We start from the raw sequence: 27,508 nt of genomic DNA, 5'->3' as shown, positions 1-27,508 counted from the left end.
TATGTAGGAGCTGTTAAAAGGCGCTGACCTGTATAATGAAAGAAACAGCATGAAGTGCAAGGCAGGGAGTGGAAGAGAGAGAGACGGGGAGAGGGAGAGTGAAAGAGAGAGAGAGGAGGGAGAAAATGGCACAGCACAGAAGCAAAAGGCAGTCTATTTCAAGGTTATTGATGCCATCTTTTTCATGACCTCATTTTTAATTCAGAGCGCTGGGCCCTGACAGCTAATCTCGGGAAACGGTTTAAATAAATATCATTAAAGCTTCCCCGTAGCTGCAGCGGCAGACCTTGGCTTGGACATTTCTACATTGATTTTTCCCTGCGCACTAATGAAGGGCGCTCTGTGCCTAAACAACAGTAACTTTGAAAATGACAATTAGCTGAGGTTATCTCCTGTTCAATTCCAGCTATGTAACTCTATTTCTACCAGTGATTACCGCCCGCTCCTGGACAGCATAAATATAGTGATTATGCCCCTGGCTCCATCTTTCACAATAACATCTCCTAGGAAACCATTTCATATGATTTTACCATTAGGGCTGTAAAGGGATAATGTGTATAATTTAAAATGAGCACTGAATGCTTGTGGATATTCACAGTCTTTAACCCAAATAACACCAAGACAGCCAAGAATATCCACTTAATTGAAAGCAATTATGTCCTGAAATATTGTTTCCTTTTTTCCTACTAGCTGGAGACTTTTTATTTCCTGCTCTACTCTACTTTGGCCCACTGAGACAAATCAAAGTGATCCTTCTGAGAGATGAGGAAAACATAGGTGTTGTTCCAGTTTGTTCACTGTACATTCTTCCCTGTGAAATATATTTCTGTAGCACGTTGACTAATGATTAAAGGTGGAAACAAAGACGCCTCTGGGGAACAAACACATACTTCAGCGAGCCCACAAACAGCCTCATTCATCATGCAGAGAGAATGGCCGTGTTTGCTGAGTTAATACAATGAAGCTAATTGCCCTCCAAGCAGCCCAAACACCAAGGCTCAGCTAAAATTATTCCCCTGAATGGAAACTTGCTCAGCTTCAGCTGATATCTCTCGCTCTCTCTCTCACACACACACACACACACACACACACACACACGCACACACACACACACGCGCACACACACAGTCACCCCTAACCCCTCCTTCTTACACCTTCTCTCTGTCAGACTGATATTCACTGCAGTGTGTGGATATTATTGCTTTGTATTGATTCAGCATTATTTTCTCTCAGCTGCTTCTCGGTGGCTGGAGAGGGAAAGGCCAGCGCAGCAGCAGTCACACCTCAGCGCTTCCCACAAATTCGTCCTACACCCCTATTTTATGCCTTACAGACAAATGAACAATATAGCGTTTTACTTCAAAGTAATTGCTGCACTCCACAAGGATGAAACACGTCTTGGATTCTGAGTTTTGCAACAACAACAAAAAAAAGCAAAAACTTCTTTTTTCCCCAGTATCATATTTGAAGCCATGAATTGATAGTCATGTCTATTATTAGTAGAAATAAGAGCATCCAGTTTGCAGCAGGTTCTTATTTGAAGTTTGGAGAAACAACTGGGAATGCAGCATAAACACTGGAGGCACCCGCAGCTGAACATTTAGAGGCGCATTGTCAGCTTGTCAACAAATTCAACACCTAAAATAATATACTCTCACAAATATGGTGTTGCAAATTTCCTGGAAAAACTGCCCTGGCCGCCACTGCTTGTGCTCGTGAATTCGCTTACAGCATGCAATCTTGACACAATATGAAGGTGCCTGGCTCCCTCATATGGCACTGCTGGCATATTGCTGTATTACGGATAGGTGTGTGTGTGTGTGTGCCTGAACTGTGCTGATGCATAAACCTGCAGCAGCCGGAGGGATGTGGAGAGGGTCACAGGCCCGGAGGAATGACCTGCTTCATGAGCGACTGGTTATCTCTTGCTGGGAAGATCGTATTTGGCATTTGTTTAACCTTGGGAAAGTGGCCGTGTGTGTATGTTTGCATGTGTGTGTGTGTTTGTGTGTGTTTGTGAGTGTGTGCTAGCAGCCCTGCATTAATAACCACACAGCTCCCTTAGGATCATATCCATATGCTTGCTTAGGTTTTGTAATACCATCTGAGTGATTATAATGTGGAGGTTGAAAATGCTGCAGTATCAGGCTGAACGATTAAATGAATATATTAAACTGGTGTTTTCATTTTATCCCGCAGCTTTCTGTGCTTGTAATCCATATATAGTGGAAAATGGAGAGACTGCATACGTATTCATATAGGTCAGCTAATAATTAAAAACTTTGCTGTTATTTTGAACTCCTTAATCCTCTTTGGTTTGTTTGTAGAGCGGAATTGGAGCAGATTACAGCACAATTGGTTTCACTGTGCCACACAACTGATCAATTGAGGCAAGGAAAATAACCGAATCTCATGTCATTATGAATTGATTTAGGTCCATAGGATAAGGAAGACATTTCTAAATACAATTACAGCTACATGCTAAAACAGTCAGCATCCCACTGTTGCTCTTCATGTGTACATTGACTTTCCGTAAATAAGATCAATATGTGTCCTGCTGTGTCCCGATGTTACAAATAAAGCATTGTGAAAGTACATTTGATGCAGCTGTGAAGGAGTTTACCCACTTCAGGCGATGCAGACTGTTCACATGTGCATGCATAACAATGTGTCATATATAACTGCCCGACATAATAACTCACCTCTCGTAGTGTCTCCGTGTACATGTGGCGGCACTTGTGCTGCTGGGGTTGCCGCCCAATTCATCATATACATGTTTCCACTGTCTGCGGACTGTGATCTGGAGCGATGGGTGAGAATACAGAGTGATCAGACAAAAAGACAAAAGAAATAGAGACAAAAAAGAGATAAAAATAAGACGAAGAGAAAGAAAAACACCAAAAAATAATAAAAGACATAAGTGGTTGACATCATTTCAAGGTCTTGGGGAGCTGATGAGTCATCATGTTCCAGTTATTGAATCCTCAACACTCAATTCTCTAACATAATAAGCTCTGTTAACATCAAGCAGTCAGTTGTTCCTGCTACGACTCCTTATTCCACAACAGATGGGAATAACGGACGAGCTACAACACAAAACACAAAAGAATGACGGCTGCCACAGAGCCAACAAAGCCACAACATGAAACGTGAGATAATCAGCTGCAGATATGAGCGTTTTAAAAGGATATGAGCCCCAATTATATGAGCTGTATCCTGTTTACGGCCTAGTTTAGTTGTCTGTTTGGACGACACAGCTAGCATATTTAGAAACAGGCATAAGCAATCGACTTGAAGACTTAATATCAAACATTGACTTCACTTTGAAAATACGTCGCACATGAATAGTGAGTGAATAAAAGGCAGGTAAGGCTGCCAAGTTAAATGCCTCATACACCCTCATTTCTGACTCACTCTGGCTGTGTGTGAACTCGCATATAGTACTTGCTCACACGTGGGTATGTATGTGCATTTCACTTCATCTCCAAATGGGAAAAAATGAGTGATTTAACCAATTTCCTTTTGACCAGTTTAGAACAGAGGAACATGTGTTTTCCACTCCAAGGGGGTTTTGAAACAACAGCATCATTTCTGCTAAAAGTGGCTCTGAGCGAAACTTTCTTCTTGGGAAAACAGTGACTGAGCTCAAGGGGTAAAAGGAGGGCAGAGAAATAAAAGGGAGGGAGGAAAGAAGGAAGACAGGTTGGAGGACAGCATTAGTGGAAGAGACAATTTAGAAGAAGAAAAAAAGAGCAAGTGTGGATTTTTGGAGGAGAAACAGAAAGAGGGTGGGGAGGGAACTTCATGGAAAAGCAGGACTATATTGCCACATGTGTGAATACTTACCAACTCATATCCTCCGAGTTTCTGAGCAGCTTGAAACATAGTCCAAAGGTTGACTGTGGGAGAGACAGAAGACAAACAAGGGAGTTAGGAACTCTGGGAAAGGACCTGAGCTGAAACACATGACGTCATGTGCAGTCATTACACAAGAGAGAAGGCGATGAATATCAAATTTTTATTTAAAAGCTGCCATAACAAAACAAGTGTTATGACTAAAAGGTATGTTTACACGCTGAAGTCATTTGTTTAGATTAAAAGCAGTACTGGGCGCTATAATTGTATTTATTACATAAATGGATTGTTAGCACTGACAAATCAACATGTTTAAAAGCTGATGACATTTTATTTTAGGTAAAGTCTAAAAGCCTACAGAAAGCATCAGTACGGGCAAATACATGTTTAGCGTTAAACCATATAATGCACATATAAATGAGCGAATGCACGGATTAAACAATAAACTAATGAGACACACTGAAGAGAGTAGTAATTACATATTCTTTGCCTGGAAAAGTGAAAACAGCTTTTCATCATAATTTCACACAAAACAATTCTGCACTTCAGCTAAAAGGATGCAAATGAATACTGAGCACTTATACAATCATGACTATGTGATGGAATACAGCATATGCTTTATCCTGACAAAGAGATGTGTTAACCCTCAGCTGCCGCCTGCAGGTATGAATGAAACACCATTAAAAGCATCAAACACTTGGCAATATGCTCAAACTTCTGTTTGAACTAATGCAAATTCATTTGCATTGATTTTCCCATGCAAATACCCCATGACAGCCCATATCAACATACAAGTCTTGTGTAACATTTTCCTAAAAATAGCCGTGTAAGCTTTCAGAAAGGCTTCAAATGGCTGTCTGTCTTTGAAAGAAAATATTTCCCACAAACAAAGAACCACGAGTTCATTGGGAGACTTTTGTGCCAATGACATTTGTATTTGCTTTCTGTAACATCATTGTTTAACATTTTTATATGAAGGCCTATAAATAAGAAAAGGAGGCCTCGCCTGGGGAGAAATCCATCAAAATTCAATCTGTGCATACACAAAGCCTTGCATTTGTCAAAATGACATTTTCCTATCTCCGCATTTGACAGCATTGATTTTTTCCTTCCCTCCTCTCTGTGACCGTTGTCAATGCACGGGTGGAATAACAAAGGGAGCTGGGTAGGTTTCTCTGTTTGAACTGAGCACGCTGGCGTATTGTGCTTTCTGACTGTAGAAACAGAAAGATGGTCTATTTAACTAGCTTGTTATGCATCGACTGTAATTATTACAATAGCACACGGGACTGGGAGGGAACAGGACACATAAAGGAAATGAGAGAACATGCCTTTTCTTAGATGTCTTGTCATTAGCAATTTCTTTTCTTAATTCCCCTCTATTTGGCAGGGGCAATTATCACTGAGATAAGGATGACAAAACAGGAACACAATGCAGCCTCAATGACACACCGATGGCATGGCAATTAGACAACAAGGCTGGAAGAAGGAGACAAATTGGAACTGATGTTCACAATCACATGCTGATGCCCGAGCACTGAAGCACACACAAAAAAATTTCACACAGAGGCACACACTCACACTTAACAGTTAATCTTGGAGATCAAGGGCATTCACAACATACAGTGTAACTACTTCTACTCTTGTTTTATTCCTCCTACATCCACTATCACAATCTCAAAATTATCTTTCTACAATCTCTACTGCAGCCATGCAACTTAAATGGCAGCAGCTGTACAGCAAAGTCAATAAAAAAAAAACCAAAACAAACATAGAAGGACGACAACTCACTGGAATAAACTGCAGCCACACTTGGTAGCTGTTTTCTGCAATTCAAATGCTAGTGCTCTCGAAGCTTTTAAAATGACTGAGCAATGCAAATTAGAAATAAAAAGAGCGCATACTACAGCTGGAACATTAAGCTTAGGGACAGCAATAATCAGTGGGTAGTTTCACAAACAATCATTTTAAAAACCAATCAATTCAAAAATTGTATTATTTGGGTACTCTGGCTTCCTCCCACAGGCCAAAAACATGCATAATAGGTTAACTGGTGATTCTAAATTGGCTGCATCAGCCCTGTGATAGACTGGTTCTCTGTCCAGGGTGTACACTGATGTTCACCCTATGACAGCTGGGATAGGTGTTTAAGAAAATGGACCGATGGATGAAATTATCTGGCTCCAACTCTTGAAATGTGAAGACTTTCTTTTTCTTTTCATTTTACTAAATACATCAGCAGGGAGAGAAAAAACCCAGTTCATTGGATGTCACCTTGCACGCTGGGATTCTGTGACTTTTTCATAGTTTCACAAATGAATCACTGATTAGCTGTAAGTAGAACACTAAACAACATGTTGATCTCTAGATTAAACAGAGAAATTGTTCATTTCCACCTTCCAGCAAAGATAAGAATATCTTGAGCCTCTAAAACGTAAAGACATCTTGTGCTTATCTTGACAGAAAACTGAATATGAGGCTGGTCTCAGATGAGCACCTGAGCTCTAAGATGTTTAATTCATACAAACCTTGAAGTGAAACATGAATTCCGCATGAGAGTGAGGCAGGAAAACAAGTGGGTGCTGAGCTAAACCAGCAATATTAGCATTTCTCTGTTTAAAATAGATTATGAGTCATTCGAGGTAAAGGCAGACCGACTGAATTTCAGTGGTTAGCGGTCTTATCTCTCAGCCAGACTGTAAAGCTTCACTATTATGGTGTTAAAGGTAAGACTCCACGGCTAGAAGATGAGGTGGAACACACAGAAATAGTCTTCGTTCAGGCTCAGATAGGGTTTTTTTGGAAGTGAGTCAAATGGATATTTTAGTGATCCAGCCAACAAAGCATGCGTAAGTCTGGTAAATCAATCAACCATCTGTTGCTTTGTTAAACTCTGGAGAACTTCATAAAAGATTATTACTCAAATGCAACTGAAATAACATAATTTGGATTTCCATTTCAGGAAAGTGAGCTCTGATCTTTTAATGCATTTGTAGCGAGTTTAAAGAGAAGACTATGAAAACGGCGTCTGATTACATCTAAGGGTTTGTTGTATTAATTATGATGTGTTTTCCTTTTTTCCTCCTCTTTACATGTGCTGATGTGCGCTCGCTGCCAAGGACGAAGTTTAAACAGCATGATTTCACCATTTAATGAGGGCCTTGCTTATGATGTGTCTGGTTTTGAGATTCAAAGCATGTACTGTATGTAAAACAGTTGGCGCGTGGACCTCGACTTTATTCTGAGCTCAAACTGAGAAATTCCAGCTAAAAGTAAAGCGAGTTGGGTATGCAATTCTCCCTCCGACTCTCCACGTATTCCTCGCTCCCTCTTTATATCTCCCGCAACCACAATGACCTATTTAAGCAACAACATGTCGGCAGTCAAGATGACAGGACTGTCAAAATACCGCAGTGAGGTTAGCACAGTCGAGTCGACCACAGCTTACCTTCGTGTAATAGTTTAGAGTAATGAGTTTTACTACGCTATAAACTGTCACTGCTACATTCAATAGGCATGTCTCCCCTCTCCCTGTCTCTCATTAATTTGCTGGAGTTGTCGTGCTACATTCTGATCTGAATGGCTAAATTCTCCTTGGTTCCTCTGACATGAATGCAAATGTTATGTCCCTCCTTGAATAAAGACTGAGCATGAACTAAATCTGAAAACCACAGTTTGTGAAGAGAGCCCGCATTCTCATGCGTCTTGCCTCGACATCAAACACATAAAGCAAACACACTTTTTCACTTTCCAGAGACCACAGTGTGCCCTTTTTGATGCTTAGGTGCGCGTTTTTTCTTCTTCTTCTCTGTCCTGTTCACACCAAGTGCAAGCTAAGCATCCGACCTATATTAGAAATCTTTCATCTTGGGCCGACGTGTTTCCCATACATGTGATGTTCTTTTAACACTGGTAGAGGACGTTCTTGGCCTTCACAGGAAACCCCTTTGACAAGTGAGAGAAGATATTCTCTCTTTATATAAAAGCCAGGCAAAATGTGCTCTGACAGGAAGTCTCCTGAGTCTTTTACTAACTGCTAGATGGGATTTTTCTCAACATAGAATATTAATCCTTTAGTTTATTATTACTACACACTGAGTTAGTTTTTTAACATTTTGGCTGCAGTTTAGATTCTGGGGCCTTAAACATAACGCCCATCACATATGGGAGCACATGAAACTCTCACACAAAAGTCCAACATTGACTAAAAACCAGCTACTTGTTTCTCCTTTGATCACAACAGGGGCTCTGCATATATAACATGTGGTTAGAGATGCCGATTAGAGTCCACGCAAGGTTTTCCCCTGCCCGTTACACCGACATGTGTGACTTACAGAGTGCACTTTCACTCTGATACATATACTTGTGTTTCTTTTCTCCAAGCACACGATATTTTAGGGTTCAAATAATAATGTGTTTTCTTTTTTCTGTGCAGGGAAATTCTGAGGAGGTTTGGGGGCTTTTTTTTTTAATTGCTTGTTCCTACAGGTGTCTTTTACTCCAAATTTTTTTTAATCTCCTCTCAGCCTCAGTCGATGTTACGACCTAAATTTTCAAAATAACTCCTGTAAAAATGTATCCACACAAATTTTTACTATTGATTCGAGCGCTCCATTGCTTCAACAACGGCAGTGAGGGAATAAGAGAAAAAGTTGCCCTACTCACTTTGTTTGAAGCCGAGGAAGGGGATCCTCTCTATGGGCGTGTCTCTTTCTTTCATGTACTTGTAGAGGTCTACTAAGAAAGCCTGCTCCTCCGCTCGGCTCTCCTCTGATGTATCCTCCTCTTTCTTGTCCTCTTTCTCGCTTCTCTCCTCCCTCTCCTTTTCCTTTCCTCTGTCCTTCTCCTCGGATAAAGATTTCTTACTGAGGCCAATGGCCTTTTGTTTGGCCGGTGCGGTTATTTTTCCGTTGGGTACCATTTTACAGTTGGGTTTGACCTGCAAAGAGAGAGCATACAGACTCAGCGGATGTATTTAGCGGAAAATTAAACCCTTAACAGAGTGTTATTCAAATGATTTCAGACAGTTTGTATGACTTTTGTTAGGGTTTAAGCACAAGTAAATATTCCTAATGGCCACAGAGGAAAACTCCCATTGATTATCAATGAAGCAGCTCTTCTGGTCATAACAGATTAGGCACAGATAGGTTTGACTCCAGCTTTGAGAAAGAATTGCTTATATTGATTTAACTGTCCAAGGTCATAGGAATAACTGTGGAAGAGCTTTTACCAAAGATATTTCCCTCACAGGAATATTACGACTAATGTCAGACAATAAACGAGGACAGAGGTACAAAATCAAAATATCAATAGAAAGTGATACCACTAAACCGATTTTTTAAATAAAGAAAACATGACAAAGACCTAGTAATGGGGCTTGATGATTATTTCTTGTTTCCAGTTTCCTCCATCATCTAACATGATTTCAGAATGAGTTGAGTGCTTCTCATTGGTGGAAACTGTTCTTAGATTAAAATATGAAATAACCCGTTAATAACCCAATTTAAGATTACACTGTACCTGCTAAGAGGCTATTATGAGGAAAGTGACACAGACAAAAAAGTACCTCTCAACAAAAGATCCTATCATAATATCATAATCTATCAGTGATAAATTAATCAGGTGAAATCACATTAGATTTAGGAAGAAGTCAATTATAGAAGTATAATCAGCAAATGCTGTCATAATAAAAAGAATAATTTTTAAACAGTCTTCATTCCCCAGTCGTCCTTGCTTCATTTGTGTTGATTTGTGACATCCCTTTTTGTAGCACGTGGCCTTCGCAATCGTGTTGCTTTTTACACGTCCCGAATAGACTACACTGTTGCTGTGTTGGTCATTGTGTAGGAAAGTAACGTTTATTCTGTAACTTAAGATTCAAGGACAACGTGGAAAGCAGCTGGTTGGCAACAAAAGCTGTGATCTTAACATAAAGCTAGTGGACTTTAAAGTTACTATTTGTTGTATAATATCCTTATAATATATCTTTTAGAAATATTTATTTAAGTGTAACCTTGTAGACTAACTTACATGGCTATATGGTCTAAGGAAATGTAATATATGGTGTATGTATACCGTACAGGCAATGCGTGCAATAGACCTGCTGACTGGAGGATACCATGTCAGTGTCAATTTTTTGCTTTGCCTTGGCATGAAAAAAGTGTTTTTTCTCCAATAAACTGCAGAAATCTGAAGTGGCAGAGCAGTTCCTCTCAGAGCACCGAGTCCGCTCAGAGTCATGTGAAGGACGCTCTGCAGGCAACAGCAAACAGCTTCCCCACAATTTTAACTAAAACTGATAAATTATTGTCTTACTAAGCCTAACCATAACAGTGTGCAAGACTGCTTCCTCCAGGCCAATTTGAAGAATCCAGGGATCAAACCCTGAACCCTGTAATTATAGGACAACATAACTCAGAATCTGAGCCAAAGCTGCCAAAACAGTTCTAGTCTGTGTTTTTATTTTTTTTAATCTATAGGGTTACCTCTGGAGCATTCACGCATACATGTACAGTGACACTGATGAGGCATCCTCTAGTGGACGGTTGTTACCGTGATATCGCAGCTGTTTTTATGGCAACACTTCTCCATTTTATTTTAAGAAATATTTGCTTTTAGCCCATGTCCCAGTTTTAACATGTAAATACTCCCTGAGGGAATGTAACTTATCTTACCTTGGTTGTAATTTTGCCCTCTGGACTAGAGGGTTCCTGTGCTGTCACTGTTGTCGAACCCTGGTTTGACCCTGATGACCCCTGACCCTGAGCCTGACTCTGGGAGTCTCTCCTCTGAGAGAAGGACAGCTTCTTCTTCCGAGGTCGCCCCTTCAGGTTGGGAGCTGACGGAAAGGGAACAATGACAATTAGATTTATCCATTTAGATGGAAATTTGCTTTTTAAAATCACTGAATACTTTCAGCTCTTTGTTGCCAACATCTAATTCTTTCATAATAATATACTTTGTTTTACAGGAAGAATAATAATAAAAAAGACTTAAAAAGAAAACGCCTTTTAAACCCAAATATGTATTTCTTGCCTGGGAACTTAGAGGGAGGGTATGACAGGAACATTTACAATCAGGGGAAAGGAATTTCACAGGCCTGCTAGCCTGTAGCTAATTATTTTTAAACTGGATTAGTGCAACATTGTGCTGAATGGGGTTGCAGCCTGCCAAATTGCTCCAATGTGCTAGTAAACACGATCCTCAAGTTCACTCCCAGCCTAAAAGAGAAACTCCATTTTAAATTCAGACAGATGTATTTTTAAGATTACAGATGAGGGCGTCATAACAGTCAGGCAGTTAGAATAATAATGAAAATGACAGATGCTGGTTAACCGAGAAACCCACAAAAGGGAAGAAATTTTAAACAGTCAGTTTGTGCTAAGAGAAATATTTCACACAGATGCTAGACAAACATAGCTTGTATTTTTTTCTAACCGCAACATATATAACATAAAAATGCTTTGTCTCCCCCCCCCCCCCCGATTCTAAGCAACATAAATAATTACACTGTACTACAGCACATCAGATGAACTGATGATCATGACTCTATTTTTGGTTTCCCTCTGGTTAGTCTTCTCATGTCTTAAAGCTCAACGCTGTTAATTAAAAACACATGAACCTGCATGATAGGAGCTCTTTGTTTGAAAGGCTGGCAGATATAATTGCTCAGTTCACATTACACACACAATAAAGTATCTAAGCCCTCCAAGTCCTTTGTACACCCACGTTTATGTCAACCCGCAATTGTAATGTAACTTTTTGGCAGAGTGACTTGCCTCCTCGCAGCAACACAAACAGAGATAAGCTCAAAGGAGAGGGAAAGAAAAACTTCAAATAATCTAAGTTCAGTCATGTATTTCTCAGCGTCAACATTCTTTCTTTCCATCTGCAATGACAATTAAATCACATCCAAGGTTGTTCTCTGCCAAAAGGACTCTGTGATTATTTTTGTCGGATCAAATTCCCATCAAGAGAATGTTACAATAACACCAGAGCTGAATAAAACTAAGAGGCAGTCATTAAAAGGGTAAAATGATCACGACTCAGCAACCCATCACTTCATGTTGTTATTTTCACAACCGCTACGCTGCGGAGAAACAGCACAGGGAAAATTCCAAGGACATTTGTTGTGCATTTGTCATCTCTTTGGCACTAAAAAAACAAGTTTTCAACGCTGTAATCTTTACTTAGAAAGCGCTGGGTGTGTTCCTCCCTCCACTGTTTATCCACTTTGGGGCTTATCCGGCTCCTTTTATTCGGCCAATTACTCATTAATACTGAAAAATAACACATCTTATTGTATTTACTTATGTTTAATTTTGAAGGGACATAGACATAAGCCATAAAATATCACAGTATGTTTCGTCTCAGCCAAATTGTGATGCTTAGGCTTTATGTAAGTAACACAAGCCATAAATATAAAGTAAAAAAGAAAATGAAAGCTTGAGATGACTAAGAAAACATATCTCATAGAGAACAAATAGAAGAGGAGTTATTATGACTGCTTGCAGGTTTGAATCCAGATTTATCCTCCAACATGTGACATTAGATTTAAACAAACATCGCAGGTCCGAGTGAGGTCACACACTCAGTGTGGTTCTGTTTTTAGTCCAATCACTAACCTCGCTGACACCATACACTGAGTTACATAACCTGCCTGTCTGTTTACATTTTTCATCAAGTCAAATACTGCTGCGTAAGAAAAAGCTGCAATTACTGCAAAACGCTGCTGCATAACACTCTGCAACAGGGCAGCAAGTGAATCTGAATTCAGCGACTTATTGACAGAGGCCAAACAGAACACATTTAAACCAGCCAGGCAGATGCTGCAGATAGGGGTTAAATGGTGCATTCATGTACTTTTGTAAATATACAGAAACAAGCACACAAGGTCAAGTAAAGGCAATTTTTCTGTGCTGCAGAAGAAGCGCTGATCTGCTCTCCTTGTGGCAGTGTTGCGTAAGGGAGGAGTCATCAGCTTTAGAATAACACAAAGAAAATAAAACGTGGACTGACTCTGTGCAGATCGATTTTGTCGAATGGAAACACAGACATTTATAGTCTGTAGAAAAACAAAGCCAACATCACAAGACGATGATTTTACAGCACCCTGGGAGACGTGGTATTTTTAACACTCTGTGGGCATTAAGTGTTTTTGTCAATGTACTAGAAAAGAACAAGATCATTTAAGCACACTTGATACTTCCCCTCTGCAAGCCAAATATGGACCTTATATTCATACACCAAAAATGGATGCTGACCAAGCTTCCCCTTAAGTTAATAATTTCTTACTTTGTGGCTTTCTGCTTATTTGGGACACTGACATGACTTGGAGACATGCACTGAAGTGACCAGAGGACTCTTTCCTAGTCCTCCATAAAGCCCTAAGGCATACTGCTAACACATGCAGACACACATACACCATCACCAGACACTGGTGTTATAGTAAAACAAAAAAAATAGTGACTAAATTCATATATATGGATAAGGGTTATTCCCATCATGAGCCACGAAAGTCACAATGACTTCAGCACAGAGAAGCACAGGATGAACACTTGATCTCAGGATGCAGCTGAATGCTTTTAACAGCTTTAAAACATTGCTTTGTCTAATAATTTCTACCCCCTCAGATTCAATTAGACACAGCCCTGGCACCTCTGTTTCATTGCTATTCAGCTGATGTCAATGATAATGAAAAACTCATTAGAGACAGCTCAGGAAGGGTTCTGACGGTTCTATGCATCAACAGAGGCGAGCCACAGGGAACCACAACAAAATGGACTGATTGATTGAGAGGCTGCTGTGAGTAGAGAGACATATCAAGCCAACTGGAGAATTCAAGTGATGGATGTCTCAGTTGATAAAGCTCACAAAGCTGACTGAAAAAGTGCAATATCTGCATGCTCACTTAATGAACAGGAGGGTGGCTTCACAGATCCTCTTTAAAGTAGTTGGACAAATGATCACGCTGATGGGCTGCATGGGCTGCATGGGCCAAATAATTGTGTTGTGCCTGTTTTTGTATTTGTTTGGCAAACTGAAATTAAAGGCTTAGAGGATAGAAAAACACTTTGATGTGCTTTACAGGATTAGTGGCCAACTTATCCTTTCATTTGGCACTTTGGAGTAACACTTATGACAGAAATAATCACTCACAACTACAGATGTGTGCAGTGGTTTCCTAATTTTAGCCACACCAGCAATATCGGTTAAAAGAATGGCAATTTTGGTCAGCTGAAAGATCAGTTCACCACTTTGGCACAGATGAAACAAGACAAAACAGCTAAACAGAGGAAATTTTTAAAGATGTTGTTAAAGGTTCACATGGATAACAATAATTTTGACTGAAAGTCCTCGACAACTGCAAAAAGTTTGGTACAGACTAGATTTTTAACTTGCTATTATCATGGTAAAAAATATTTACAATAAAGTTTGATTAGGCTAGAAAAGTACACAAAGGTGGCAGAAAGCATCTAATCCCATAAATTAAGGTTAATCTTTAATGAGAATCTTGATTGTATTACCATAAATGTGCAGTCATACAGAAAGAGTGGGAGTTACTCACGCCTTTGTTTTCTAACACTAGTACATTCCCATGTTATTGTATTGTTTAGCCTGTGACATTATTCCATTGTTAGGTGGTTGCTAGGCAAGATGACGACATAATAGATCCTGCATTATGAAAGTTTTTGTGGGAATAATTGAGATGTTACCGTCATGAAAAAAGAATGATAGACTGCTTTTCTGAGGTGTTACAGTTGCATAAAGCTTCAAATGGGTCATTTTAGCCCATTTGTAGGTAGTTGCTAGGCAACATGATGACATGATATTATCTGATATAGATAAGAACCTCCAGGGGCCGAAGATGTTCCCGTGTGCCAATTTTGGTTGCTCAACTCCTCATTGTACGCGAGGCAAACAAACAAACAGATTTCATGTATTATAGTAAGAAGATTATAACATGCATACTGACACAATGTCACCACTTCATTTTTTAAATATTAAAGCTACATTTCTCATGACACCCCTTGCATTTTTTCTCTGAAGCTATTTTCAAGTCAAAAGTTGAATCTACTGTTTTTCTTAATGACCAAAAACTCCTTATACAACATGTTGTTAGCACCATTGTAACTGCCTCGGGGAACTACACAGTGTGGTAGACTTATGTTAATTTACAATCATCCTTGTAATCTTATTATGCAAATATACAACGAGGATGCTATAAATGTTGATCATTCATTTTATTGACATTTACAAAGGTCAAGCTGAAATAAATCATTAATAAAAACTGTTCAGAAATGCTACAAAGTTTCAAATGACAAACTAAACACTTATCTGTGGATTTTCTTGTTCAGTTCACTTTTAAGTGCTATAAATGTTTGATTTTTTGCTTCAGTGTTAATCCTTTTAATTATTACAATGCAGGGATTTGTTAGAGGAGCATTCATGACCAACAGTCACCTATTGTTTCTTTTTATTTCAGTGTATTTTACACCCAGTTTCAGGTTAACTATGATAACCTTATTCAGCTCGATAAATAACTTTTTTTTTCAACTGTAGACAAGTTAAATGATAATTTCCCTCCTGAAGTGATGACTGTTCTGACTCATCACATTTGAAAGAGGAACATATGAGAGTTTTTATCCCCCAGACAAACTGCAATTGGGGAAGAACGCCCCATCTACGCTTTCATGAAACCAGACTCCCACTCATGCTTCTGCGCACATCCTTAATTCTACAGTTGAACTTCAACTACATCTAACTTCAGCTAATGGGGTTCAAGTTCAAACAAAGAGGAGAGCGAGGATGAGTGTGGTATTTCAAGAACAAGCACCAGAAGAACATGTTTTGACATATTTTGTTGTCTTACTTGGTTGCAAATTCACTAAAGGCCTGACACCCACTCAGCAATTATCAGAATAGCTCGCAGCCAAAGGTAACATTCATGTTGCAATACAAGGCCTTGCCTGTACAGTACAGTATGTCCCCCTGGATAGAACATGGCAAAATGTAATTTTGAAATTATAATTAACACCATTTATGGACAGAATGCTTGATAAAAAAACCAAAGAAAACAAACAAACAAAACCACAGAAGCACAGCAAACCAAAATAAAATTATGTAACATCCTGTTGATAAACTTCCAAGCACACGCGGATCTTTAGAGCAAATATAGCATAACCACTCAAGTCAGTTTAGCAGCGCAGAGATATTGACGAGTGGAGTTATGTTCCAGAGCTTACAATCAATGTGAATTCTCCAAAGAGAGATCCTCTAGGTCAATTAGTTCAATAAGTAACTCCCTGATGAGTTACATGCTGAAGGTTCAGTAAATGTAAGGTGTTTTTTTTTTAACTAAACACACTGTAAAGTTGTGAGAGAGAAGAGATCTATCTGTGCAGGTGAGAAGCAGTCCTCAGGGAAGGATTTGTAAATGAAACTAAACCTGTGAATACGCCCACACTCAGACAAAGGAGGTCACTCAGGTCTGCTATACAAGCTTACAGTGGCGCATCGGAAATTTACCGCAAGTTATACAACATAAAGCACCGGGAGAGACTCTTTGAGGACCGAGCAGCTGTATTTCCATGTATGCATAAACAGATGCCACTGGAAAAAGGGGAAGTTTTTCAAACGGAAAACAGAAGCAGACTTAGAGAATTAAAAAAAAAAAAAGAATAAAACTAAATATGACTCATAAGGAACAATAATAGCGGCTGTCACAATGCAAACAAAATAACCAAAGGTTAAAAAAAACCTGACAAGTAATGAATAACACATGACAAATCATGATACAAAGTGCCCTCTGATACAACGCTTAAGACACAGACTTTAATCTGTAGAGCAGTGGAGCATTAAATGTGTGATCAGCGAAGTGATATTGCACTTTGGTGGAACATTTTAACTCCACTGGAGGCACAATGAAGTGACAAGCGAGGCTCCAAAGCAACAAACCAACAGTACCAGACTGATTCCTCAGCCAGCGATGACGGGCAACCATGTGTCTTCACTATATGTACATCAAAGATCTCAGAGTTTGGAGGAATTTCAAGTACTTGTTCTCAAGGACTGGATGTTTCTGACCACACTTTCATGGAAAAAGCACATCTGGGCTAATGTTTCTTTCACAGGCTCATCTCTGAGTCAATACCTTGTTTATTGCTCTTTTGGTATTTATGACACATATTTCCAGCAATTTTAATCAAAAGGTTCTCAAGGGGAATGCAATACACAACACCTAAGCACATTTGTACTACAACCTACTGCACAGGTCGCTGCTGCTTACCACAAATTAAAACAACAGTTATTTGCCTTTCAAGCTGGCAGTAAATCAGGATGTGATAGATTTGTTTTTTACCGAATACCACTGGATATTTAAAAAACACACATTCTCCACCCACACTCACTGTTTTGGTTTAAAAGACTCGCTTAAATCTCTCTCAACAGTGCCCTTCATCAGAGCTGGCTTTAATTATACCCACACACTCCTATTAGAAAAAAAAGGAAATTCAGATTTCTATCTTTAATTCCTAATTGTGCCCGCTTTGCCCGTGTGTATGGACTGTAAGTGACTTTGCACTTGCAGTCTCCAGAGATTCAGAAAACACAAGCAGTCCTACCAGTTATCTTACACTATGACCGTAATTTAAAAGTGATGGTATAATAGAGCGAAGCATCAACAAAGGGAAGAAAGGATCGGAATACTTCTACAAACATTCTTTGTTTTACGAGGCAACCAAGCAAACTAACCCAACACAGATTTCACAATATCATGACCGAAACCAAAACAGCCCTCTTGATTTTCCTCATGTAAAGCAGCATTAGATGCCTCCTCCTCGCTGCGATTATGCCGCGACTGAAGCTGCCGTCACCTTTCGCATACTAACATCAGGCACTTTTGACATGCTCATAATTCTCACTTTGTCACATCTGACAGCAGAGCTATTCCTCTGTTCCTGCGCTTGAGGCACGTTTCTGCTCAGAGTCATTTGAGACACATACACACACAGACAGACACACAAAAACTTTAATGAACAGCAATACTTCAAGCATCTCCATCGCTGCAATCATCAAAAATTACACAATGCGCCCACAGAGCGAGCGAGTGTGTGTGGGTGGACACAGTACACTGTTTTTATTAATCATCAAAACCTCCGTAGGTTGATAGATGATACAAGTGTTAATTAATTTCTCATAAATATACAGGGGAAGATTATCATTGATAAAGTGCAAAACATTTCAAACAACACAATCCAAGAGTGCGGCATTTCATACTAGGTCAACCTCAGGGGGATTTCACATCAGTAACACTGAAATATTTTCATCACCGCTATTGCCTGTTTTTGACTATGAATGCATCTGCAGCATAAGAAGATATTTTAATACTGCTGTGCCTGAGAGCTATTCTGAATTTAATGAGGAGGAATTATTTCCTAGGTATGATAATAGTTACACGTTACTGTTATTACAAAAACACATCTGAGCTGTGCCAAGCCTTTAAAAACAACAACAACAAACTCACCTTCCAATTTAACAGAGGGAGAGGAGAGCGAAAGAGATAAAAATCAGTAAACACAGCAAAGCCCAGCAGCAAGAGCAACAATTTCAAATTTTCACTGGTGCTGTGTTTGGTGAGAGTACCTGTATCAGGAACTTGTTCTGACTACTAACACACAGAAAATCACTGTAATACAAGGCTATTAGAGCATGGCCCGAGTAAAAAGCAGGGATTAGGCCGACCTGTTTCTAAAAGAGGTCTAACAACAGTCCCCCTGAGGTACAACCGACTCATCCCCAGGTCCTCGACAGCTTCTTGTAAACAGCTCTTTCTTTCCAACAGCACCTTGATTGACTCTGCTCGAAGCGTTTTTTAAAGAGCAAGCTTGCCCAAATTACACACACAAAGAAGCTTAGCCCATTATTGGGTTTTTTTGATGTCTCTATTTTTGTCTGTGTAAATTTTTTTAAAACCTAATGCAGAGGAGGTGAAAAGAGGTTCACTTATCCTCTCCTTTCTATTAGGATAATAGAAAAATGATTTAAATTAACAACATTAAATTGGAGACAATGTCAATATTATTATCTATGTAAAATATTCACTCTTCGAGGGAAATATCCAACTCCTTAGCTTCTAAGTGCTCAGCTATGTTTGCCATTTAGTGGGAAATTATAGAATAAAGTGAGTGCACAGACACAACTCATAGGGCTGGGTGGGTCATTCCTGGTAATCCCCTTCATATTTCACACAGCCAGTTGAATAAATGTTAACATGGAAATCATTTTTTTTTATTGGTGAAGCAAGTCAAACACATGTGTACTGACCAAACACTGACAGTTGTTATTATATATGAAATGTAAAAAGCTAGAAGGAACAAACAAAAACAGCCATTTCGTTCATTTTATTATCTTGTTCATATCTTTAGAATCTATACTTAAAGAAAAGAAAACTAAAAGAGAAGTCAGGGACGAGTTTTAAACAGGTCCGGGCGGAAACAACGTAGGGAGGAGATGAATGGAGGCTTCTAAGAACTGAAGTTTTTATTTTCTTTACACGTTATTGATAATGACAACTATTTACAGACCATAAAGTAATTAAGACAATTTACAAATAAAAAAGGGCATGTGGGTTGTTGAACCTGTCGGAATTGGGTGTACTGTATACTGTGACTTATTTTGCTGTTGTGAGTCAACATTAACGCAACAACCTAAGCCCCAAAACAAGTTTTCACTGGAACTTATCCCACAGTTGGTCTGCCAATTATCCCAAGGATACACAGCCATGGCTGGAAGAGTCCCAGTTCAGAGTATTTTTCATACTTTTAATTTTTCTGTGTTGTTATGGGCTGGGGAGCAACACCCAGCTACCTGCATGGTTTGGTACCACTAGTGGTCAGAGAAAAATCAGACTTGCTCTCTCTAATGTGCGCTTAATGTTAGTGTGATTACGTTAATATATTCACAATGCAAAGATGGGAATCCGTGTGAGATTTTTACCAGACCTCCTCTTCGTTTCCAACAACTCTGACATCCCGTTCCAGTCTATTTCCCCAATCCTATCATTTCCTATACAAACACCGCATTATATCGGCTACAGTCTGTTTTTATTTCCCTCAAAGACGATTCCCCTTAGCTGGCTGACTGACAGCTGTGTGTGTATGCATCATTATCTCCTTCACAGAGCCTGTCTGTTGCCATAGCCTGTGGCAGACCTCAATCACACAGTATTAGAAATGACTTCGGTTTCTGCAGAGTGCCCTGCTTTTGCCTGCTGCAGGTGAGCCACACATTATATGAGCCAGCCAGATATAAGTGAACTAGAATATCTGTAACTACAAATGTGTTAAATCAGATACTTGTGTTTATCTGATTTAGCCTGCAGAACATGACAAGACATAATCAGATGCTGATAATGTTCCTGTTCCTGGAAGTAGAGGTTATGGAGGCCAATTAAATGGAAGAGAAAATTTGAAATAAAATGTTCTATGAAGCATCCTACACCTACCGAGAAGCAGCTCGGGTCTGCATGTTTCATCAAAAAGAAATAGTTTATGTGACAAAATCTTTTTGTCCCATAAACTAATTTTTTAAATATTGTCTATGTAGGTGCAATTTACTAAAAGCTTAAAAGGAAGAGTGCAGTGTTTAATCTGAATTTAGCTGATGTTTTAAATGCTGGTCAGGTCTGCAGTGTTAGTCTGTGGTTTCAGCATACAGTCAGGTAATAAGATCCACAACAGAGGGCCTATGCTAATGCCTTTTTAGACAGTGCACAGTGGATAAATCATGTTTATAGATTGATATCCTCCTCTATGGCCTCTGTGAATATAACAAGATTGCCTCCAATTGCATCTAAATATGAGCTTTACGCATGCAAACACACTGCATAATAAAATACCGCGCACACAGATATGGAATAAAGAGTCTCGCTTGCCATTTCAAACTACAGCCCACCACACTGGCTATTATCTAGTGTTTATTTTCTAATATGTGACTATACTGTAAAATGCTCTTTCTTTCTGTTAATCCTGACAATTTGTCAAATTTAAATCCAGCAGCAGTGCGCAGAACACATCAATTCAAAGTTAAATTAATTTTGTCCCCCCCTCCTTCTGCTGCCTGTTTTTGACTTTCTCCCACTCTCCTGCTTCTCCTATCTATTTCTCTTTCCTTTCTCTAATAAGTATGTGAGCAGTGGCAAATGTAATTACAAAGGGGTGGGGTTGGGAGGGGGTGCGTGTGTGTGTGTGTGTGGTGGTGGTGGTGGTGGTGGTGGGGGGGCTGCTATGCATACACAACAAAACGCAACATTAAAAAGCTATTATCAGAAAAAAGAACATTTTGGCAGATATATGGCGGAGGGCAGATCTCGCCATATGTTTGCGGAGATGGGGACAACAAGTCAGGTAGTAATTATCAATCATCATCAGGAGAAACTGTCAAAAACGCTAGGCCGGGCACGCTCTGACTAGTGTTGCCATGGAGACAAGCCCACATCCCTCTAAGTGTGTGTTTACCAGGACATTAAAAATACTCTCCCATATTTTTATCTCACACTTATAAAATCATGTAAATCGTTCTCTTGGCTTGCAGAGTCATGAGGGCTCAATGTGTGTGTGTGTGTGTGTGTGTTAAAGATTTCCTGACAAGTCTCAGGAGATTTTTAAGGGATAAAACTGAGGAAAAATAATTCAGTTAAGGTTATGGGTTTTGGTGGTACACCAATTTCCCTGTCTTGGGTTTTGGCATTTTAGGGGTTACAATTAGCAGATATAAATGGAATATTCTCACCATAGTAATGAAAAAAGAAAATGTGTGTATGTGTGTGTGTATTTGCCAGTAATGAGCTCATTTCTGCAACCATACTGTTGCTGTACACAGACTCTCTATTCAGACTGTCACTATTCATATTCCTCAGCCTAGGAGAGAGGACATTCTCCCAAACCATCATGACTTTGTCAGTTTAAATTTTACATATTTCATTCTCTCTTTTGCATAGCCTACTTCAGTTCCCCCCGTTTACATGCACTGCATGCCTTTAAATCAAATGTCACTACTTGCTACACAGGCTATTCATTCCCAGAACAGTGCAAGTGTGACTTTTCGCAGAATCACACGAGGAATGTTTCTGGAGCATTTCCAAGCATTTCTATCGACAGTGGTTCCTTCAGATGACACTTTTCATGTGAACTCAATCCATTACCCTTTAGAAATCTGGATTTATTTTCACTTACAGCCAGCTCTGAAAATTAAATACATAAGTAAGTAAACATAAAAGCAATTTAGGGGAAACTGGTGTAAGTGCAATATGAATTTTCCTGCTTTATTATGGCAGTCATTTGGAAAAAAAAAGGAGTAGTGTTCTTAATTCATTATTTGTGCACCGTTGTGCATGCTCCCCCTGGGGAGAAGCAACATTACTCTTTCATCAGATCAAATGAAGCGAAGCCGTGCCGTTCCAGGAAGAGCCAATTAAACAGTTCAAAGAAGTTTATTATTGCGATGGATTATGAAATCATTCTCATCGGATTCATTGGGGTGTGTGTTTCAACAGGGGTGTGAATGTGTGTACTTTAGCACTGCGCAAACTCATAAAGGCTGTCGACTCAAGCTTTCCATTTACAAAGTAAATAGGGAATTATGTTACAGTGTTACATGTTTTACAAGGGAAATCTCACAAACTTAATTTATAGTCAAAATAAGCCGTAATTACAGGAAGAAACTCTTTCCTTCTCATTTCTTCCTTCACTCTTTCCTTTTTCTCTTTCATTTTATCCACCTCATGTGATTGCCTCATGATGGCAGCGTCACCTGTTAAGTACTTATTAACAGTGGGTTTAATCTTAACCCAGCGCCCCTGACTGACACATATGCTGAGTAATGCAATGACCTCTGACCCCGGTGAACCAAATAATTTGATTTATCTCAAGACCCATATGCACAGTATAAATTTTATGCATGGTATATATTAAAAAAAATAACTGATACTGGCTCAAATCCAGCAAGGCACAATGTCTTTCTGGTCTCTCTGTGTTGATTTAAACTGTAATAAGTCATAACGCAGTTTTTCTGTCAGGACAAAAACACTACAGCACAATAAAAGCTGTAAATATCTGACAAGTGAACATGTCACCTCAGCTTTTTACTGTGCCAAAGTGTTGGCAAGAGCTCTTAATGGCCATTGTTCCAGGAGAGGAAATTAAAAAATAAATCCCTTTTTGCAAAGAAATGTTAAGAGGACGCAGAGGGACTGCCCCAAATACACACACCCCTGTTGTTCCAAGAGTGGCAAATGTAAAACAGAGTCAAAGTTACATAATGTGGAGGATTTGCTAAAAACGGGATAACGTTCAAACGCTTCCACATCATTGATACTGACAGACTGCAGCAACAACTCAGTAGGAGTGGGGCTCTAAAAAAAAAAAATACAGTATTTCAATTTGGCTTTTGGAGGGAGGGAGAGGGAGATAGACAGAGGGAGGGAAGGGGGGGAGGGAGAGAGAAAGAGAGGGAGAGATGAAAGGGAGCAGTGGATAAGCTTCAAGGCTTATCCTATTCATTACTGGAGGAAAAAAAAAATCGTAGCATCGACCTATAAATAAATGAATGCCAGGATAAACACGAAGCCCATACATCAATAAAACATATGTATTCTAATAGATCACGCTCTAGTTACACTTGATGGGATCGAGTCAGCCAATGAGCCCAATCATAGAGACTTTATCATTCTGCAAAGCTATGCAGCATTAGGCCGTGGTGATTATAAATAATCATCATTCTCATAACAAAATAGACCAATAGATACTTTCATCTTTGTTCTCTTTTTCTTTTCCTTGTTTATATGCTACTGTGTTTAAGGCATTCAAATTAATTCTCAAATCTACAAACAAACAAACAAACAAAGAAAAGGAAAACAGGACAAGTTATCGCCTCTCTTTGTATTTTCTTTTTAGTAAATAGTTGCATATTCATAAGAAAAAAAATTAACACATTTGTAAACAAATGTCTAAAACTGCAGCCAGCACCGCCTCTGTTTAAGCACTCTCCTTTCCAAGAAACATCTGGGTCACTTTGAAAAAAAAAAAAAGAAAAGAAAAAAAATCTGGAAACATCAATCACATTCACCGCATAGTGTATAATCCTCACTTTGCTGCTGTCGTGTATCAGCGGTGCAACAATGATTTTTGACGTCACTAAAAGTTACACAAGCCTTTTTTAGGGAAACAGCCGGCAACAAGTCTCCACCTACACAGAGATATTGAACACTTAAACCTGACTAAAAGGCTGCATTCAGGACGTGTTTCCACACCGGAGTCTGACTCTGTAAACAGCGTTTTCAGTTACACGTATGAGTCAGACTTGCTCACCCCAGGTTGCAACATGCTATTCTGTACATTTTTATTAGGGAATTTCAGAAGTTGTATCACATCTCACATCTGGCGTTTATGAAAATCTGACTCTAGGTGTGTTGTTTTATCACATTTGACTCACGATAAACCGATTTATCAATTGAGCCATTACGAATGAGGTCAAGGTAACCTCCTCAGCTCAAGCGTAACGTAATAAATAAAAGGCATTGCATTTTATTTAAGGAAAAAAAGTTAAAAATAAATCGTTTATAAACTTAGAAGAGCTCGAGGAGGTGCTTTTTCATGTGTGCATTAAATATAATTTATTTACCAGATTTTTCCCTTTAATTCCTGGAAGCTGTCAACATGAAGACAATTGCACATACATGTTGCAACATACTTGTTATTGGCAATCATTTGCACTGAGCATTTCATCACTTTATTTTTTTTTTTTCCACTGTTAACATCTTGTGGTTCTGCTATTACAAGTAGGAGCCAGTCTGAAGTCATTCTTTTGTGATGCGTTCAAAGACGCTACGACATCCATTGTGTGAGACTCTGCCCCCTCTTAAAACACTCCATTCAAAAATTACAATGTGCTGACAGGAAAATTTCACCTGGAAAAAAACGCAGATGGAAAAGCATAATAAGAACTTAGACTGATTTAAAATAGTTTAAGGCAGGTAACTTTGAAATCTTGGATGTCAGAGTTTCCATAAATGCAGCAAAAAGGGGAGATTTCCAGACAATCACTCCTTGCAGCTGCAATAACATGTGATGACAGCATGAAAATGAGATGGTGACTAAATATTTCACTATAGGATCAACTGCATAAAAGAAATTTTATGCTTCTACAAACCAATTTTCATTGTCACTGCATTGAAATCAAATTTATGTTTTGTCAGTATATGTCTGTTGATACAGACCTCATATTTCATGACAGATTAACAGCTTACGAGGATTTCTGCTGAAATGATAGCAGCCCTTTGCTGTTTATCAACCATTCAGCATTTGATTGATGTGCATTTCTATCATCTTTGTGGAAAATTACTGACTACATTAAAATATAAACATTCAACTATGAGGAGCAGGTGACAGTTTCCCACTCATTATGCGTAAATCTTCACCACATATAAGAGCCAGAAGTAGCATGAGTGTAGGGGCAAACCCAGGGCACAAAACAAGGACCGCCCCCATGCTCAGTGGTTATGATGTGCTTTGAACTATATGTCATTGATGCACTCAAAAACAAGTAAGCAAATGAATTGGTATAATGCTGAAGTAAGACATGAATGTCCTTTTTTCTCCAAATATCCTCCATCAGCTCCTTCGCTGAGAAACCTTTTGCACTGGAAATAACAGCTAAGCTTGTTCCCCAAAGCTAGATACTTATTTATCTATGTTACATTTTGCTATTAATAGATAAGTAGTAATGCAAAGCCATATGTGTAGAGCTGCTGTGTTGCTGATGACATAAGAGGGATAATAGAAAACAATTGTGTCTTACACGATAGAGAAGTGCTAATGCTACCGATGCCAGTGGAGGAAAGTGGTTTTAGTTAAAATAGCACAGTAGCATTTATTCTGCCGTGCATACCATACACATTAGATACGATGAAACACAAGCCTAGTATATATTAAAGCTATATGTGAGTAATTTAGGTGCTAATAAAGTACAAATATACAACTTTCACGTCTTACACAAGGACATTGCAATGTGCGTTGTCATGTGTAAGTGATCTTTCACCAGATGTTCACTTTGTTTTTATATACAGTTCATGTCCTGATTATGAAATGTGACTATACAGCCACAGCATGTGCTCTGTTCTCCTCTAAAATCCTCCTCTACGGCCTCTGTATACCATGACATATGGACAATGAAAAATTCATGGGCCGTGGTTAACACAAATCTGCAGAGGAGATAGGAAAACATGAGCTTAGCAAGCAATTTGCCTATTACATTGACAGACGGAGCTGTCGTGGGACGATATTGGCATATGCATATTTCATCTAATCAGATTTCATGTTTAAAGAGCAGCGAGAAAGTGGTTCAAGTTGTGGAAACAATGACATCATATTGTATGTTCATCTAGTGACCCAGCCCAATCAAGCTAGAAGGACTCAATGTTTTCAAAGATTGTATCTCAAAAAGCACAGGTTCAGGATTTTAGGCTGTTTACTTACTATAGATTCACTCATTTTTTTCCCCCCTCCGTGTATGTCAGCATCAGTTCAGTTCAAATGTTTCTTTTTTTCCTGTCAAACACAGACACCACTGACTCTGACATGCAGAAAAACCTCTTAAAAGCACACAAAGCTCAACTAAATTCAGCCACAGATGCATTAAACCAGCGCTCGTGCACCGCAGTACAAAAATAGATTGTAAAATATTGTGTGTGATTGGTGCGTCTGGACAGCATTAATATATTGAAGCAATAAATTGTTTTTTTATACTCCTCCCACCCTGGAGGATTACAAAAAAAAAGAAAAAAGGATTCCAAAGGATCGCAATGAAAATGTTTCTTTTTGATAAAAATCAAATCAGCAATGAGTGAGATGTATTTCCAAGAAAAACAAAGCTGATAATAAAATACATAGATTCTGTGCCAAGACCTGGAGCATATAGGATAAATGTGAGCAAGCCAGAGAAGGAGGAGGAAGAGGGTAACTCCTCTCAACTGCTTTGCCTCAAAAAAGTGATTGCCTCACTAACTCTCAGAATACTGTTGATTTAAGCAATGTGCACACCAGGAGTGTTAGGTTTCTGGAGGTGGGGGGGTGAAGAAGGGAGCGGAGAGGAAGGTCAGCAGTTTGGAAGCATAACTTGAGAATCCGAGAAACCGGGAAAAAACGGTGCTTGTAATATTTTCCAAAACAGACGGCCATCTTGTTTAAATATATCATATACAGCACCTCTAGGTTGAGTTTACAAATGTTTATGTTATTGCCTTGTAGCACATACTGCGTCCCTGCCAAATTAATGTGAGTAATACTCAACATAACCAGGACAGCTAATAACAAATACCTGACCCTTGTCATCTGTCATTCGGCGCTATTTATGGCTTTTTCTCAAGGCATTTTATTCCAGCACAGTCTGTCATTACTCTTAGCTTTATATAAGAGATCGTTTTTCTTTGAGTGTGTCAGTAAGCACACAATAAGTAAAAATATCTGCACTGGCAAGGTTTAATGCATAACTTAAACTTCCTGTTGTACGACTGTGCAGTGTTAATATTACATTCCTCCTGGCAAGAAATTAAATTGGGGACACAAAGTAGCATGGGTATAATCAATCCACGTTGGCA

At 39.1% G+C, this 27,508-nt stretch overlaps 1 protein-coding gene across 2 annotated transcripts in view; it reads right to left on the bottom strand.

Moving 5' to 3' along the window:
• Window positions 1–27,508, bottom strand: part of arid5b (AT-rich interaction domain 5B) — a 77,092-nt gene that overhangs the window by 10,672 nt on the left and 38,912 nt on the right. For both annotated transcript variants that reach the window (XM_084948045.1, XM_084948046.1), the window contains 4 exons: window positions 10,530–10,693; window positions 8,521–8,794; window positions 3,847–3,899; window positions 2,703–2,800 (listed from right to left, as the gene is read on the bottom strand). In XM_084948045.1, coding sequence (XP_084804171.1) covers window positions 2,703–2,800; window positions 3,847–3,899; window positions 8,521–8,794; window positions 10,530–10,693 — 589 coding nt within the window. The remainder of the gene's footprint in view (window positions 1–2,702; window positions 2,801–3,846; window positions 3,900–8,520; window positions 8,795–10,529; window positions 10,694–27,508) is intronic.

This window comes from Perissodus microlepis, chromosome 13 (genome assembly GCF_051167445.1).
Source record: "Perissodus microlepis isolate ML-2025 ecotype Zambia chromosome 13, ASM5116744v1, whole genome shotgun sequence".
NCBI lineage: Eukaryota > Metazoa > Chordata > Actinopteri > Cichliformes > Cichlidae > Perissodus > Perissodus microlepis.
The sequence above is the reverse complement of the archived record's forward strand: the minus strand, read 5'-3'. Positions and strand labels throughout refer to the sequence as shown.